This window comes from Chenopodium album, chromosome 20, assembly GCF_948465745.1.
Source record: "Chenopodium album chromosome 20, dcCheAlbu1.1, whole genome shotgun sequence".
Taxonomy (NCBI): Eukaryota; Viridiplantae; Streptophyta; class Magnoliopsida; order Caryophyllales; family Amaranthaceae; genus Chenopodium; species Chenopodium album.
Genome location: NC_137853.1, coordinates 11,935,943 through 11,954,639, shown reverse-complemented (window position 1 = coordinate 11,954,639; position 18,697 = coordinate 11,935,943). Strand labels below are relative to the sequence as shown.

Genomic DNA, 18,697 nt, shown 5'->3' with positions numbered 1-18,697 from the left:
ATCTGAAGAAAAAAAAAAAGAAATCTGGGAAGTGGACTTCCGCCCAGAATTTTCGGAAGAACCAAGGAGGATCCGCCTGAAATTTCCGGATCCTCCAAGGAACTTCCGGAAAATTTAGGCGGAAGTGGACATCCGCCTAAATTTCCGGAAGTTCCTTGGAGGATCCGGAAATTTCAGGCGGATCTTCCAAGGACTTCCGGAAATTCTGGGCGGAAGCCTGGAATTTCCAGTTTTTTTTTTCGATGACTATTATGCTTTGTTATTACTATTATTGTTTTTGTTGTTAATTTTATGTTTTTGTTGTTGTTATTTTAATTTCGTCAACATTATTATTATTATTATTATTATTATTATTATTATTATTATTATGATATGATTATTAGTGGTGTTGTTGTGATTTTTGTTAGTTATGATGAGCATTATAATTAGTATTATTATTATTGTTGTTGTGATTATTATTATTATTATTATTATTATTGTTGTTATTATTATTATTATTATTATTGTTATTATTATTATTATTGTAATTATTGTTATTATTATGATTATTGTTATTATTATTATAGTTATTATTATTATGATTATGATTATGATTATTATTATTATTTTTGTTGTTGTTGTTGTTGTTGTTATTATTATTATTATTATTATTATTATTATTATATGATTATTGGTGGTGTTGTTGTTATTTTTGTTATGATGAGTATTATAATTATTATTATTATTATTATTGTGATTATTATTATTATTGTTGTTGTTGTTGTTGTTGTTGTTATTATTGTTATTATTATTATTATTATTGTTATTATTATTAGTATAATTATTATTATTATTCTGATTATTATTGTTGTTGTTATTTTTATTGTAGATCGAGGGTTCTGGTGCTCGTCATGCAATATCACGACGTTTGAATGCGTCAATTAGGAGACAGTCTTCTCGTTCAGCACCGTCACAGCCCGAGCAGCAGTCGGGTAGTAGTCGGCCTGTGTATTCGGCAGGTAGAGCACCAATATCATCTGACGATGACGACGAAGACTTGGGTAGTCATGCTGATGACCAAGATGAAGAATCGGGCCCTCAGGATTATCATATGGTATATAGGGGTCAGTATGGGAGATTTGTTGGTAGTGGATCGAGTCAGCCTACTACTAGCTCTGCAGAGACATGGTTAGTGCAGGAGCCGATGTCGGGTGGTCCCGAGGATGGGACTGTTATCCCTAGTTTTGGTGGTCACGTGGCCCGATATATATGGGCGGAGCAGGAGCGTAGTGTTTTGCGGTGTTTGAGTAGGACAAAGTTGTGTGCTGATCTGGTTAGGTGGCGAGGTCGTCAATCAGCGGAGAACCAACAGTCGATTGATGCCAGTTGGTTGTCTCACTTACCCGGGCTTATGTTCAAGAGACTTGATTGGCCGTTGATTTCTGCATTTGTTGAGAGATGGCAGCCAGATACAAACACATTTCATATGCCATTTGGAGAGATCACGATCATGTTGCACGATGTGTACAACATTCTCGGGCTACGTGTTCATGGGCAAATGGTCACCACTACACCTAGCACGGACGTGCTACGAGACGCTTGCTCGGTTACCATGGATATGACTCCGGATGATTTGTCTGAGATTTGCGGCACGAAGACGATTTGGCAGGGTAGTGGGGTGTTGACTGATAAGATTTTGGAGTCGACATTGGAGGTTGAGAGAGAGTGGGGTGATCAGTGTCATGCGTACGTGTGGTTAGTGCTTGGAGGTACATTGTTTGTAGACAAGAGCGGTAACCGTACACATCCTTCCTTCCTCCACGAGCTATGTTATGAAGATGTCCCTATTAACGAGTACGCATGGGGCATAGTTGCACTAGCTTATTTGTATCGGCAATTGGGCACGGCATCACGGAAAGGTGCTGATTCGATCGCTGGATGTCTGACGCTGCTGCAAGCGTGGATTTACGAGTACTTTCCGTGCTTTCGGCCTCAGCAGGGTACCTTGACGAGGGACCTTAATATCCCTCGTGCGTCTGTTTGGGATGTTGGCGCGGGATGTCCTAGCAAGAACTTGGAGCGCCTATTAGCATTTCGTACTAGAATTGATGCGCTGACTGAGCGGGAGGTGAACTGGCTACCGTACGGAGTTGATCTTGGGGAACGAGTCCCCTCCACTTTATTCATTGGCTGCATCCGGTACCGTCACATCATTGAGCCGTACATGCCCGACAGAGTCGTTCGACAGCTTGGATTCGTGCAGGGGATTCCACGTGACATTATCAGGCCAGAGAAGGCCAAGAGGCCGACTAACTTGAAGATGTACCGGGTAGACTTTCCGACCGAGATGACAGATGTGATGTGGAAGAGGTTTGTCCCTGGCGCGTCTCATAGTTTAGTATTTGGTGCCCTCACCAGACTCGTTGCTGGAGCTCCTACAGTTTTGCCAGGTTACATGCAGTGGCTGTATAGGTTTTCTCACCCTCGGGTATCTCCAAGTTCAGGAGTTACAAGCAACCTTCCAGAGCGGACTAACACTGATTATGTAAGTTTTTGTGCTTATTGTACTATTAAGATTGACGAATAATAATTGTTTTTTATTTAATATATTTTTGTTTGATTTGCAGTGGATGAGTCGGTCCATGGAGATTCACCAAAGAGCATTGGCGGAGTATCCTCACATGTCGCATGAGACCAAGGCATTGACTGAGCAGCTTTTATTTGATTGGAAGTCCAAAATGGGGATGTAGATTGTTGTTTAGTCATTTGAACTGCTTTATTACTTGTTTGAACTGCTTATTATTACTTTGTTTTTTAGATCTCAAGGGATGTAAGAACAGAACTGGACTTTTTTTTTTTTTTTTTTTGTGGCATGTAATGTTAGACCTTAATGTTAGACTTTAAACAACGTAGTTAAAGTACATTAAACTCTAGATTTCAAACTAAAATATCTACAAATGTTCAAAGCTAATCGAAATACATTACAAACTATCTAACTAATGCATCCCACATGTTCCTTCTACTTTCATAATGTTGGTCCCATCCATCGACACTACTCTCATGGTGCTCAGTCCACCAACCGGCGATCGGCGGGAGAGGTGAATCAGGTGTTAGGTCAAGACGGATGAAATGTGATCCACCAACTGTAGCAATCACGAACTCTCGACTCGGTGTCCGGACCCCGTTCCGAGCCCTCAGTGGTAACACTGTGATGCATGGGTAGTAGCATGTTGGCACTAGTCCTACACCTAGACAAATCACCCTTGCATTGAACCAAGTAGCAATAGGAAATAAATCTTGAATGGTTACCATCCAATGCCTCTCCCCAACAGCCCCACCATCCCATCGAATACGCTCGATGTTCATCCATAGTCGTCCTTGCCCGTAAATCCGTTCGTACAAGTCAGGATGACCGGCGATCTCGTTCGCTATTGTTTCCCGAGCATCAAACCACTTCGCCTGATCACCAAAAAAGAAGTCGGCCACACAACGAAAGCCACAGTTCCCGTCACCAATAACATCCTTCCATGAAGTAATGTACGGCAACATTGGGCCTGGAAGCAGGGTCAAGTACCTGCACTGATTAATGTCATTTGGATCTGCCGCACATAATAAAAAGTCAGTTATTAGTAAATCTACAAAGGACCAATTCATTTAATTTCAAAAATAAATCGAAGTTACTATTACCTGGTTCTTGGTCACCACCACGTTGAGTGTATTGACGGTCCACATGCTCAAAATAACTTCGATCACGCCTGGTGTCATTGTTCCTCCGTCGACCACGAACGTTGAGGTTCACATGTGGTTGCTGAAGGTGTGTTTGATCCGGATGTAGCTCCTCTTCAATGATGCGAGTCACATTTCGACGTACAGCAGGATCACTTTCCATGACTTCATCAACCAGGGAACGAAAATGTGCAGCCTCCTCGGTCGAATCGTTAACAAACTCCGGAATGTTAACACCATCACCAATAACCAAAGTCTTCCAAAAAGAATGAATTTGGCTGGTGTACAAGCCTGTTTGCGCAACTATCGACTCGTGTATCTGGCAAGCACATGGTAAATCATGGGTGACTCGCATAGCACATCCACAACGGTCATAAACCTGGTAACTCAAATCCCGCATCCTTTTCGTCTCCTCATGAAGTTCTTTCAAGCAATGTTGAGACACTTTGCCGTTTATACGTGACAACGGCAACTGTCTGTACAACTCACCAATTTTAGATCTTGATTCCTCCAACTTATTTCGAATCTCAATGATTTGATTACCGATATGACAATTAACTCGGGCCCATACGGTATCCAAAGAACCTGTCATTGATCCAGATTAGTAAATACATTATAATTTTTTTTATTATACTTACAACTACAAAATAACCACAACAACTAATACAGTAAAACAACTAACCTGTAGACGATTCAAACCACATCTTCACGGCTGAATGTTGGCTCTCAACTCTACAGTTGTTGATGTTACCAAAGTGAAGAATTTGGTTCGTCCAATATTTCACAAATTTGGTTTTATGACAAAGCCATGTTCTCTCAACATACTCAATCACTTTCGGAAAACTTCCCCACTTTACTTTCATGCTAGTGACAGCACGATCATACTCCGCCTCGGTTGTTGCATCCATGATATGTTTCCATTTGCCATTTTTAAAACTAGCACCTATCTTCTTGTTTTTGAACAACTTCGTCACCTTTGCCTCCACATCTTTGTTAATGTGCCATCGACATAGTAAATGTGACGTCCCTGGAAACACTTCTCTCAAAGCTGCACATAGGCCAAGTTCACGGTCTGACAAAAATACCGATGGCTCTTTATCAAACCCAATCAACTCCCTTAATCTCTGCAACACCCACCGATAGCTAGTGATGCACTCGTCGCGCATGAAAACATAACCAACTAGAAAATTCTGGTTCGTCGGTGTCACACCTACTATCTCAAAGAACGGCATCCCATATCGATTGGTCTTGTAAGTAGAATCCATACCTATGACATGTGGGTATGTGCGGAGTATGTTGACTGTGATCGGGTGCACCATAAATGCATGTTGCAACACGTCGAGATCATCGGCCGTGACCCAGTAAATGTACTTGCTCTCTCTTGCCAAATGAAGAAATTGCTGAACAACTCCTCTTCCTTCGGACATCTCCATCCTGAAATCATTCCGGCAATTGTAAATGTGCCTGATGTTTGGATGATCGTCAGGAAATTGCTCTGCAATAGTGGCCATGATGTTACGGGGCGCAACCTTGGACTTTGTCATGTCACGCACAACCTATTTTGCACCCGGACTCAATCCGCTCACTTTTCGATGACCCTCTTGGTACACAACCATTGCGTGGTTATGTGTCCCGGTGTGATCGTTTTTTGCCCGGATCTTCCAACTATCAGTGCTGACTTCATAATATATCTTGATGTAGAAAGGGCAACCATTAGCTTTGGTTTTTGTGTCCTTCCGTATCGCGTTCTCCAAATCTCTCGGCTTGCTCCTCCGTGACCGATCACATCTCAAATATCGATACGGCCGACCATCTCTGGTTTTGTTATAAGACGATTTCACCAAAATAAATCCCAAATTAATGGAAACAGCATCCGCCCATGTAACTGCATCCTCAAACGTTGGAAAGAACGTATCCGTGACGAAATTCCCACTATAATTCACACCGTCACCGCCGTCTTCAGATTCCATATCCTATAAAAATTAAACAAAACAACGGTTTATGTCATTATTACAACTAATTTTATTATTTAGTAAAATAACTAATACTATATACTACTACTACTACTACTACTAATAATAATAATAATAATAATAATAATAATAATAATAATAATAATAATATTAATAATAACAATAAAATAACAACAACAATAACAATAACAATAACAATAATAAGGTTTCAAATAATAAAATTACTAATATGACTACTAATAAGGTTTCAAATAATAAAATTACTAATATGACTACTAATAACAACAACAATTAAATAACAACAATAACATTATTACTAATTATTGAAATTATGAAAAACACAAAATTAAAACAACAATAATAAAATAATTTTTTTTTTAAACGGCTAATTTTTTTAATAATAAAAAAAAAAACAAAAATTGAAAATGATACATCCGCCCAAAATATCCGGATGTACCATGGAGGATCCGGAAATTTTAGGCGGATCCTCCATGGTACATCCGGATATTTTGGGCGGATCATCACTTCCGCCTAAAATTTCCGGAAGTACCATGGAGGATCCGGAAATTTTAGGCGGATCCTCCATGGGACATCCGAAAATTTTAGGCGGATGTCCCATTTTCAAAAAATAAAAAAAAAAAAAAACTTACAGAATGTTGCGATGCATTCTCCGGCGTACGAACTTCCCAGTCGTCCCAGCCGTCCATTATCCTAGATCCGTCGGAAAAAACTTGATGATTTAAATGTTTTTTTAAAAAAAAAATTTAAGGTGGTCGTGGGGACCGATTTGGTTTGAAGTTGTGGGGACCGATGTGCTCGGGATTTACAGTGTACTACTTTGAGGGGACCAATAGTAGGTAAAATGTGCATGAAGAAGGGAACAAAGTCCTTTTTTTATATTACAATTTCGATGAAGGGCACACTTGTCCATTCAAGTCAAAATGGGAGCGTTACTATGTAAAATGGGAGCGACGAATAACGATTCACTATTTTTTTTTGTAAATATATACGAGTACCTTTTTTTTCTTTTTCTTTTAAAAAAAAAAAAAAGAAAATCCAATGGACTTTGCAGCAACGTTGAACCTTATGAGTGTTATGACTTAAACCATGGGACCTTCAAGGCTTTGACAAGGACGTAGGGCAAAAATAGCCACAAAATGAAGAAAGTGAGAAAGTATGGCGTAGAGCTACATGAATCAAATCTTGGTATGTACAATTAGGGATAACGGTATAATATACTTAATTATATTATTTGACTCATCAAAATATTTTGACTAAGGGCCTGTTCTCTCAGCTTAAGTTCAATTCAGTTCATTTCCTAATTTTCTCCTCTCATAAAATATTCAGTTCAATTCAGTTCAATTCAGCTCAGTAAATCAGAACAGACCATAAAATGATTTTATACTACTTGCATCGAAATTTAAACTACTTAAAATCGATCTGAATAAAATTGATTAAATAGTTGTATGACTCAAATTGTTTAATAGTTATCCTGGATAAATCTAATTGATGATAAATTTGAAATTGACTGTGTTAATCAAGATGAATTACTACATGCGAGGGACTTAGAGTGCAAAGGTTTTTATGAGGAAACCTTTGAGGGCCAAATTGAAAGTAAAACATCAAACCTCTAGGGATTTTACTAACTCTCGACAATAATCTCCTCGACTGGGCACAAGAAGGGCCTGTTCACTTCAACTTTATTTCAGTTTTGTTCAATTCAGTTTAGCTCCGATCCAATCAGTTCAGTTCAGTTCAGCTCTAATCAGTTCAGTTCAATTCAGTCCAGTTCTTAATTTTTTTGTTTTATATGATTTAAATAATGTTAATGAAAATTTAGTTTAGGTGGGCCAATCTATTAAGTTCATCTTTATGTCTAATGATATTGCTAATGATATTTAAGCCAAATTTTATACTTTTTAGCATATAGTACAACAACAACGACAATAACAACAACAACAACAATAATACTAATAATAATAATAATAATAATAATAATAATAATAATAATAATAATAATAATAATAATAATAATAATAATAATAATAATATTCGTCGTTCAAATGGTTAAATTTTTTGATACACATCCATAGTTAGAAATCATTGATCCATAGTCTAAGATTTCATTTCAATTCAGTTTAGCTCCAATCAGTTCAGTTCAATCAGGTCCAACCAGTTTAGTTTGGTTCAGCTCCAATCAGTTTAGTTCAGTTCATTTCAGCTTTGTTCAGTAAATGTGAACAAGCCCGATGTCCACAACACATGGAACTTTACTTATGATAGTTGTTTAGGGTAAAATTACCCCAAATACGTGGCCCAATCTCATAGCGACACGTGGCCCAATAAGAAGGCGACATGTGTCCCTATAAGAGGGCGACACGTGTCCTCCTGATAGGGTGACACGTGTCAGCTGTCCTAAACGTATAATGAAACATCAGAAAGAGAAAATGCCTTTATTACATCAGGCCCAAATCCCGAGGAAAATCCTTGAAAGACGCAAAACGACGCCCCCCTATGACACGTGGCGGCCTTTGATTGCGCAGCCAATCACGTCACGGAATTCTAGGGTACAAACCCTAGAGGGGCACATGTTCCCAGCCCTATAAATACCCCAATCATTTATGATGGGAGGGATGGATTGTGACATAACATTAAAAAGAGCACTAAAAGAGCTCCAACTTCTCTCTACTTTCTCTCTCTAGCTTTTCCGATTACCGATCTCTAACTTGATCGTCGGAGGCGAATATTCCGGTAAAGGAATATTCGTTGTTTTGCAGGTGTCCGCGTCTCGTTGCCAGCAGAACGTGACCAGTATCCGAGGAGTTCACAAAATACCCCGAAACAATAGTATTTAACATTTTTAGTTTAGTTTATAAAAGATTTTGCTAAAAAATTTAACATTTATAGTTTATAGATTAAATTTTCAACAGCTACCTCCAAAACTACTTCTATTTTCAAAAGCTAATATATTTAACTTTTCATAAAAGCTACATCTACCACTAAAAGCTACTCTAACCACTACTTTGCCAAACACTCATATTTTTTGTTAATTGGTCAAATCACTTAAAGCTACTCAAACGCTAGCGCCGAACATGCCCTAAATGAGCCAATAATAGGAATTAAGAAGAAGCTTTATTCATATACTTTAAATGAGCTATTTATGAGCCATATTACCAATTTCCTATCATTTGACAATATTTTAATTTTATATTTAACTCTAATGCTCGAATGGTCAATCTAGTAGCTGAAAACTCTGAAAATGACAAACAAGTTTTTAACTATTACCATTGGAGAAACGATAAATATAAAAAGTTATATACTTCGGGCTTGTTCTGATTGAACTGAACTGAACTGAATTAAATACTTTACGAGAGGAGGATATTAAGAACTAAACTGAACTGAAATAATTTGAAGAGAACAGACCCTTCGTATTATTTTAACCCAACAAACTTTTAATGATTATACATATTTTTTTATTTTTTGAGAAAGAATTTTTAATGATTATATTATATTCACGAAATTGGACTTATTTTTGAATTTCAATTGAAATTTAACTTGAAATATGGCCAGGTTCGAAAATATATATATATTTAAAATTTTTATTCAAAATAATTTGAGACTAATAAAACTTAATTCTTTAAAGTTATAACCAGCTATTCAAAAAAAAAAAAAAAAGTTATAACCCGATAAACCTATCTAACAATTCTAATACTAGCAAATGAAATTCCCAACTCGTAAACTCCTAGAGTCCAAGTCCACATCCAACCGGATTGACAAAACCACAACAAAAATAGTGAAAAGAAAGATCATCAAACAAATAATTAAAGATAAGACAACTTAATAGAGACTAGAATAGATAGATAGATAGATACTCGAGTTAAATGTTGAGTCAACGATGACCTGAGTTACAAACTCAACTTAATACAACAACGCCGTTACATACGCCACTTAACTACTCCTTAATCTTAAATCCTTAAAACCAAACTCACCATTAACCACACGTGGTCCCTTTAACCCATCTTAAACCCAACTTCTTAACCCTAGTTAAAACTTTTCACTACCTAACAAAATCCCAACTACGCTAAACTAAAATCCTTTTCTTTACTCACTTCCCCTTTTCCTCTCTACTTCTTCACTCTCTCTCTAAAAAAAAAACTCCGCAACTAACGGCATATTCTCTCTCTAAAATCTCCAATTCCATTCTCATGTCGTTTTAGTCCAACACACCCACAAAACGCGTCGTTTTGAGAAAACTCAGCAATGGTGGTGAAGATGATGAGGTGGAGACCGTGGCCGCCACCGGTGTTGACGAAAAAGTACGAGGTTAAAATGGTAATTTTGAGGGTAGATGGGTGGTGTGATCAGGTGCGGGAGGGTGTACAGGAAGAATACGATGGAGAAGTTAATAAAGAGAAATTGATGGTTGAGATTCGATGGAAAGGACCGTCGAATAATCATAAGGTTGGGCTTATGCGACGGAGGTCGTCGGAAAAGAGGGATTTTACTAAGGAGGTTGATGGGAACCAAAACGGTGACGTTTTTGAGTGGAACGATGAATTTCAGAGTGTTTGTTGTTTTTCTTCTGTTAAAGATAATTGCAACTCTTTTCTTCCTTGGGAGATCGGATTTTCTATTTTTCATGTGAGTTTTTATTTTCTCTCTCCTATTTTTTTAATTTTTCTTTTTATTTTAATTTTTGAGGAAAATGTATGTGAATTATTTGAATTTATTTGTTTTATTGAGGATTTGAAAATCTAGTTGGAAAATAGATCGGTGGGTAGATTATGACAAATTCACGCGACGATCGGTGTTATTAATGTATTTTTTATAAATTTGTTTTTATTTAGGTTTGTTTATTTAATTTTTTTTTAATTGGTTGGGAGAATTGGAAGTTAGTTGGTAAATAGTAATGTGAAATTGACATTAATTGTTTTGTTTGATTTTAACTCTGTTTTTTCTGTTGTTTTCTCTTTTATTTATTTAATTTAATTTAATTTCATTGTTATTTTAAAAGTTTCAATGAATGTGAAATTGATATGGATTAATTGCCATTTTTGGTACTGAACCTAGAAACAGAATAGATGTATAAAATTAAGTGATATCCACTCGTGTAATTTTCAATCTCGTCAAAAAAAAAAAAAAAGAAAATTTTCAATCTCTTTCATTTTTAATGAAAGATCACGGGGGACAAACCCGAAATTTCCCGTGAAGATGGATGTTTCTAGCAATTGATGGTGAATATTTGGAAGAATATCATGGCAATTGTTATATCGAACTAGGGATATATACCTGGTTTTTTTTTTTTGAAAAATCGGGGTAATTTGATTAGTAATTAGCTCGATTGGATAACTCCCTAGCACTGTCGCGATAAGGATTTGATCATTGGTTAAACACGTTTAAGTTTCCTTTTAGTGGTATAGGAGTGATAGAAATGGATATTGGGATATTTAGATTTAGAATTAGTATTAATGGTTGTTTTTGATTGGAATCATTTAGGTTCTCCTTTACTAGTCACTTTTGAAATGGCTGATTTGAAGGAGTACTAATCCGAGCATAATTTACCACAAATTTCCGTATTGGGGAAGTCAAAGTTGATTTAGTCTTTTGCCAAACTTTCTCAAAAATCTATGTATTTTATTATGCTTTTGTTAATTCTTTGTCAAATCCAGGATATTATACATATTCGTTGGATTAGATGATGCATTGTTATCTTTTCTACTCATACAAGGAAAGAATCTTTGAGAATGAATCGATTCCCAGCTAGATAATTAGTTGCCAAAACACATGGATTCCACTGCATTTTTTCTAGCTTGCATGTTTGGCTTGCCGTGCATGTATGTATGTTCTTGTAGACTAATAAAGCTCATTGTTCTTGAAGCTGGTGGATTTTACCTCTGACATTTATTTTGGCCATGGAGCAGTAATTTTCTTACATGTTACCGATTTTGATTACTGGTTTATATGTCTGTGAAGATGTATGATTTTCCGTACTTAACTCACAGCGTTTCTGCTGTCTTAGGGTTCGAAGCCAGGTCCAAAGAACAAGACTTCTGTCCTTGCTACTGCATCGCTAAATATAGCTGAGTATGCATCAATGACTGAACAAAAAGAATTCGACTTGGGCATTCCTCTGATACTTTCAGGCAGTGCTGCTGATTCTTCCCCTTCACTACACGTATGTCCGTCATATCTTCTGCTTTCAATATATTTTGTTGCATGAGTTCTTATAATCTTCTTTGTTCTGCCTCCGTATGTGCTCACTTATTCTGATCAAGTGTGCTTAATGCTGACAGATATCATTGAACCTGCTGGAACTTAGAACTACACAGGATTCTGGAGATTCTCTGCAACGGTCTATTGTTCCTGTGTCATCACCTCCTCAGCCCGGGGAATCACTTCCAGCAGAGAAAGACGAGCTTTCTGCACTGAAAGCTGGCCTAAGAAAAGTAAAGATTCTGACAGAATATGTTTCTGCCAGAAGAGCGAAGAAGGCATGCCGGGAGGAAGAGGGCAGTGAAGAGAGGTGTTCTTCTAGGAGTGAAGATGGTGATTACCCATTTGACTCAGACTCGTTTGATGAATTCGGTGAAGGAGAGACAGATGAAGGAAAGGAGGATACTAGTGTTCGGAAGTCGTTTAGTTATGGGACTCTGGCTTATGCTAATTGTGTGGGAGGATCCTTAGCTTCTGGCACACGCGTCACTAGTGAGGATGAAGATTGGATTTATTACAGTCACCGAAAGTCAGATGTCGGGTGTTCAGTCAAAGAAGATTCCACTTCATTGGTTAGTGAGCCACCACTTGTGCAGAGTTCAAAACGTAGCATACTTCCGTGGAGAAAGAGAAAACAAATTTTCCGATCCCCTAAAGCTAAGGGAGAGCCATTGTTGAAGAAGGCTTATGCTGAAGAAGGCGGGGATGATATTGACTTTGATCGACGACAGCTCAGCTCAGATGAATCCATCTTTGGAGTGAGTGCAGTTTTCTTATTTGCCTTTGATCTTTGGTTTATTATAAGTTTTAATCGTTTGTAGTGTAGTTATGCATTAGTTTCCAATTGTAACTAACTAAAATGTTATTTTCTAGTGGCCTAAGAGTGAGGATGATTTGGCAGCAAATCGGCCATCTATATCAGAATTTGGTGATGATAGCTTTGCTGTAGGCAGCTGGGAACAGAAAGAAATTGTGAGTCGTGATGGACAGATGAAGCTTTATGCAGAGGTTTTCTTTGCTTCCATTGATCAAAGGAGTGAGAGAGCAGCTGGTGAAAGTGCTTGCACTGCTTTAGTTGCTGTTATTGCTGACTGGCTCCATAAAAATAGTGGAATTATGCCTATCAAATCTCAGTTCGACAGTCTAATCAGAGAGGGCTCGCTTGAATGGAGGAAACTCTGCGAGAATGAAACATATCGAGAAAGGTTTCCTGACAAGCATTTTGATCTAGAGACTGTTCTGCAGGCCAAGATCCGCTCTCTTTCTGTCCACCCTGGCAAGTCTTTTATTGGGTTTTTCCACCCTGAAGAAACAGTTGATGGCAAATTTGACTTTTTACAAGGTGCAATGTCCTTTGACGGGATTTGGGACGAGATCAGCCGTTCTAGTTTGGATTGCTCTAGCTCTGGTGATCCTCATGTTTACATTATAAGTTGGAATGACCACTTTTTTATTCTCAAGGTGGAGACTGATGCTTACTATATCATTGACACTTTGGGAGAGAGGCTGCATGAAGGATGTAATCAAGCTTATGTGTTGAAATTTGATCGAAACACCAGGATCGTTAAACTCCCAGCTAACTCCCAAGCATCGGATGAAAAACCTGCCATAGATCAACCTATGTTGGGAAACGGGCCCGAACCAAGAAATGGACCTGTTGAGCCAAAAGTCGTAGATTCCACAAAGAGTGAAGAAGAGGAGCTTCTTTGTCAAGGGAAGGAGGTTTGCAAAGACTACATCAAGAATTTTATGGCAGCACTTCCTATAAGCGAACTGCTTGCAGACCTCAAGAAAGGCCTATTGTCTTCTGCCCCACTGCATCGTCTTCAGGTCGAGTTTCACTACACGCAGTTTCTCTCTTCTCCCTTGGCTGAGGTGTCATCAGCTGCTGAAGTAGTGGCTGCAACTGCAACTGCAAATTTACCACATGAAAATGTAGCAATATCTGAAGTTGCCGCTGCATAGAATGGTGTCACTGCTTAGAATGGTGTATATCTTAGCTAAGGTTTTAACTGCACTAACTGCTTTTTCCGTTATTTTGTTTATCTGCTTTGTAAGGGTTCAAACGGGCTCTCAAGAAAAGCTAAGATGAGCTCGTGCGAGTCTTTTCCTAATGGCTTATTTTTCTGCAAAGCTCTTTAGGTTGGATTTTCTCTTGTTGCTGTAGGAAATGGAACTACATCTCCTTTTGTAATCTTTCCTGGCACAACTTTTTATTAATCTTGTAAAGGGTCAGTTTGGAATGATAACTAGGCCTTTTCGAAACTGATATTCGAACTCTGAACTTTAGATACCTCTAATGTATTCTTTTCTCAACATTTTGTTACCCTTAGGTAGCTTAAAATGATGAGATATTCATTTGTTACTAGAATTTGGTTTCACCTGTACTTTCTGCTCTTTTCCCCCTTCTTTTTTGGTGCATTTCCCCCAAAAATTTACGTGTTAAAGTACTTTTTCTTTTAGAAGCACCATATTGTAAAAGGGTTACTCTTTTCTACTGGTGGTGGACTGGTGGTTGTGGTGGGGTGAAAGGTGAACTTTACACTATTTTATGGCAAAGTGCTCCTTTATTTTACATAGATAAAGTTAGGTACGAAAACAACTAGGGTTAAGTATAAGACGGTAATTAAAGTAGCGAGCATTATGTAAATAACACAGAACAATGTGTGATTTTGTTATACATTCCAATGTAATTACCTCGGAACAGCTGATAGCGAAACCCATACTGATGCATGAACTGTTACAGCACAGCTTAGTGAGTATTCTTGTTCTAGAATCTGGTGGTTATAGTAATAATTTGAGGAAGTGGTGGTGTTGATGAATGATGAATAAACCCCATAATGTGGGGTTGAAATGTAATTTGAAAATAAAAATGTGAGCAGTGAGCTGTAAAGCTGAAGCCCTCTTTTCCCCAAACAATAGCTTTTTTGACAAACTATTCTCCTTTTTACCAGATTAGATTACAATTGATTTCTTTTTATGTTTCCCGTTTACTTAAAATCAGAAATTATTGTAGTGCTAAGTTAGGAAATTGCATGTTATTGTAGATTGGATTGTTGGAATACAGAGAATATTTCATTTTGTGAACCAAACAATGCACGTTGAGTATATTCCCTGCATCTCTTGTGGACTCTGATAATTTCAATGTGCAAATCGGCTTTTTGTAGTATTCCGGCACTCAATGGTGCCTTGAATTGTAGAGTTGTGGAATCAATGATTAGTTAAGTTGAATCCATTGATTTGTAAAATTTTATTTTAACTTTTATTTATTTTATATGCAAGCATACTCAGTACTACAAAGCCAATTAAATTTCAACTAATCTAAATTCGAGTCAGACTAAGCTCTAATTAAGCTAAAATCCTCCCAATAGGTGGTGGTGTATTTTCAAGTTTTGAACCTGAAACCGACCTAGGTTTTAAGTTGGAATAACTTTATTACCAGCTGATCCAAACACATGTTGGTGATTCCAATGAATAAATAAACATTAACATCAACTTTTTCATATTACGATCATCTTACAAAAATTCACCAAAAAAAATCATCTTACAAAATTAACAATGATGGTTTGAATTTGTGGGAGGATTTGGTCATATAATTACACATTATCCTACTTTAGGTTGAACTTGTTACTTTGTTGATATCCTAATTATTGAGGCCAAAATTCTTAGTATGCAAATTTGGTATACCATTTCATTTCGTTAGGTCAAAGATAAGTAGGGCGAAGAGGGAAATTACAAGAGACCCTCCCAATGCAACGTGGTTGATATATAGTTTGAATCCGACCTCAAATTGATAATCAAGAGACTTATTTACTAATCTATACATAACAATACATGATTTTATCTCAATTCTCAAAGCAAAATAAACGGACTCTAATAATTCAGGACATCACATGAACCCAAAACTAGTTCAAAATTTGAAAAATCGTACACTCGTCTAATTGCGGAGTATCCAATCAAGCTAAATAAATGGCATGCAAAGTAAACTAGGCAAGTAGAGACGGTGGCGTAGTTCACACTACCAATGTTATCCATTAAATGCTACTAAAAATATGCGAGTTTGGCAAGATCTTTTCTTTGCTGTCCATATCTTTCATATGCTGACTACATACAATAACTATATGATAATATTGGTCTCATCAATGCGTAATCTCTAGTCTACTTTACTTGACCCGTTAATGAGTTGGAGACCTTGGAGTCTTCACATTTTAATGTTCACTTGTGCATGGAAAAAAAAGCATATGTACCATATTGAGCATACCACTAGACATACGTGCGTAAGTGTATGGTATGATATCATTGACACCGTATTGAGTGGCGGACTGGCGGTAGCTGGTAGCATCACTTTATATAATAACAATAACTAATAAGGTCTTGGCCTAGTGGTTAAGATTGAGGGTCTGTATACGATAGGTTACAAGTTTAAATCCTCTTATCAATATTTAAACTTGCGACCTAATGTATACAGATAGGTCAAACTATAAGGGAAATATTACCATTTACTACCAATATTTAGTTTACAATAATTTATTCATTTGAATTTTTACTTTACAATTTTTTTTTTACATTGTGACTGTTGTGACTACGTATATAGTCGTCTAATATGCTCTCCTATCCATGCATTAAAATGATTAGATGCATATAGGAGTAAAGTAGGAAAGCATATTCAACCATCATTCTTTCCTACAATCCTACTATAATCAAGGTTAATTCTGTACCAGCTTCTCGATCTTATGACCTATTTACAACTACAAGTACATGAACTTGTAAAATCAACAAGCAAGAGGTTTCAACAAACAAACAAAAAAGAAGCCAAGAGGTTCATAGTTTACAAGTACTTCTATTAAATACTTCGTAATATGGTTATTAGGTTGTACTTGTATTCGATAAACACTTGCACATTGTATAACAAAACAAAAATAAGTACGTATGTAAAACAACACGACATTACAATAAAAGAACAAATGTTACTTTTAAAGTACAAAATTAAGATAACTATCTCATGTTCTTAATGTCACTTAAATTTTATACACGCACTTTGTGTTTTTCTTGGGTGCATATTAATAAGCATTGTGAACATGTGAGTAGGTAGGATCAATCTAATATATATGCACTATTTAACTTCATTGTCTAACATAAAACTTAGATAATATTACTCGGTACTTAAATTATTGTGCATTGTGTATTTGTGTCTGAATTATTTTCATCACAATAATGAAAATCTAAAACTGATCCATTCTGAAATTTAGTTAACAACAATAATAGTTTCTACTTCCTTACTCCTTAGCATCATTATATACAAACAATCAAAGCAAAATAAGCAAGATATAAGACAACAATAATGTTAAATTAATCAGTCTACTAATTTCCTAGCTAATCTAGTTAATAAGAGCAAGGTGGACACTTGATCAAACCATTCTCATTACACTTAGTACACCTACCAAACAAACTACCCTTATCATCTTCTTGATCACCTTTGTAAACCTTGCAACTTCCATTACAATCCGAGCACAATAGAAACCGAAATCCACCACATTGGCAGCACTTAACATCCGAGCTCAGATCACTTACCGGTATCCCTTGCAGCATCTTCTTCAGCATACCGGCCTCATGCAGCATTAAAACTTGATCAGCTCCACCAATGTATCTCCCTTTGATGAAGAGCCTAGGGGGAAGTACGCGATCTTCTAAGACTTCCCAAAGCTCGTCCCTAAACTTGAGGTGCATCGAGACATCCCTCTCAGAGTACACAACTCGAAAGCTATCTAGGAGGAACTTGATAGCATTGCAATCTTCATATGTTTTTCTAATTCCTCTTAGACTTGTTGTGTATAACACAACTTTGTCACCCCCTTCTGGTGGACATATCTCTTGAAAATTAGTCAAGTTTTTATGACACTCGACATCTTCTTCTTCATCTTCTTGGTCGTTTGTTCTGGTAGGAGAGGAATTAGAAGACGAAGAAGAGGATGATGATGATGACGAAGATGATACCATTTCAGGCATTGAATCATCAAACCCACATTCGCAATCTTCAAACACATCAACCTCTTTGTTGGAACTTAATAAGTCATCACTCGAAATGATATGTCCATTTTTGCTTCCTAAAGCAAGACTATTGAATGTAATGTCTTCTTGCTGTAAGTTGTTTGGTGGCTTCTGCAGGTTTCGACTACTAGACAATCTTTCTGGGGAATCGCGGTAAACAGACACAGGTACTGCATTCTGTTTTGAAGTGTAGATTGATGGGATGGATGTAAATCTCTTAAGAAACTTACCTTTGATAATGCTCTTCATCTCTTGTGAACTTATTTTGTTTCTTCCTTCAAAATGAAGGTAATGAACAAAACTAAGTAGAAAAGAAGACGTAAAATTGGTACTTGAGTTTATAGAACTGAGAAAACGACTGATAAGGAGAGAAACATATACATAACAAAGATTGGTTTTCATTTTGAAATTATGTTCTTTTGTTAGTTAGGAAAGTGAAAGGGATGTTATTATTATTATCCCTTTCCTTTGGTTTTCTATGATCAGGAAGTCTTACTATAAAAACTATTGTTCTTTTGCTTTTAAAAGCTTCTGATGATAATTGACAATTTTAACTACTAGTATTAGAGAGTAGAGACTAGAGAGCATCTCCTTCAATTCCAACCCAATTGCTTGTTGTGGGGGCCGGGCCGTGGCCAATCATGTAGCGTGACCGTGTCAATCATACCGATGTGGCGAGCTATGATTGGTGAGTTGATGAGATAAATGTGAGGATTTTAGTTGTGGTTCATAGCAAAGAAAGGGAGACAAGGTGTGGT

General features: G+C 37.0%; 2 protein-coding genes across 2 annotated transcripts; one reads left to right on the top strand and one right to left on the bottom strand.

Moving 5' to 3' along the window:
• Positions 1–2,967: 2,967 nt before the first annotated feature.
• On the bottom strand, positions 2,968–4,613 carry LOC145596803 (uncharacterized). The gene is made up of 4 exons (XM_081653000.1): positions 4,388–4,613; positions 3,993–4,290; positions 3,667–3,860; positions 2,968–3,578 (listed from the first exon to the last, which is right to left on the bottom strand). The coding sequence occupies exons 1-4, from the start codon at positions 4,611–4,613 to the stop codon at positions 2,968–2,970; spliced, it is 1,329 nt and encodes a 442-aa protein (XP_081509126.1).
• A 5,185-nt stretch (positions 4,614–9,798) lies between these two features.
• On the top strand, positions 9,799–14,262 carry LOC145598854 (uncharacterized). Its single transcript, XM_081655249.1, has 4 exons — positions 9,799–10,319; positions 11,698–11,853; positions 11,972–12,649; positions 12,765–14,262. Exons 1-4 carry the CDS (start codon positions 9,939–9,941, stop codon positions 13,854–13,856), a joined length of 2,307 nt encoding a protein of 768 aa, XP_081511375.1. The 5' UTR covers positions 9,799–9,938; the 3' UTR covers positions 13,857–14,262.
• Positions 14,263–18,697: the final 4,435 nt, after the last annotated feature.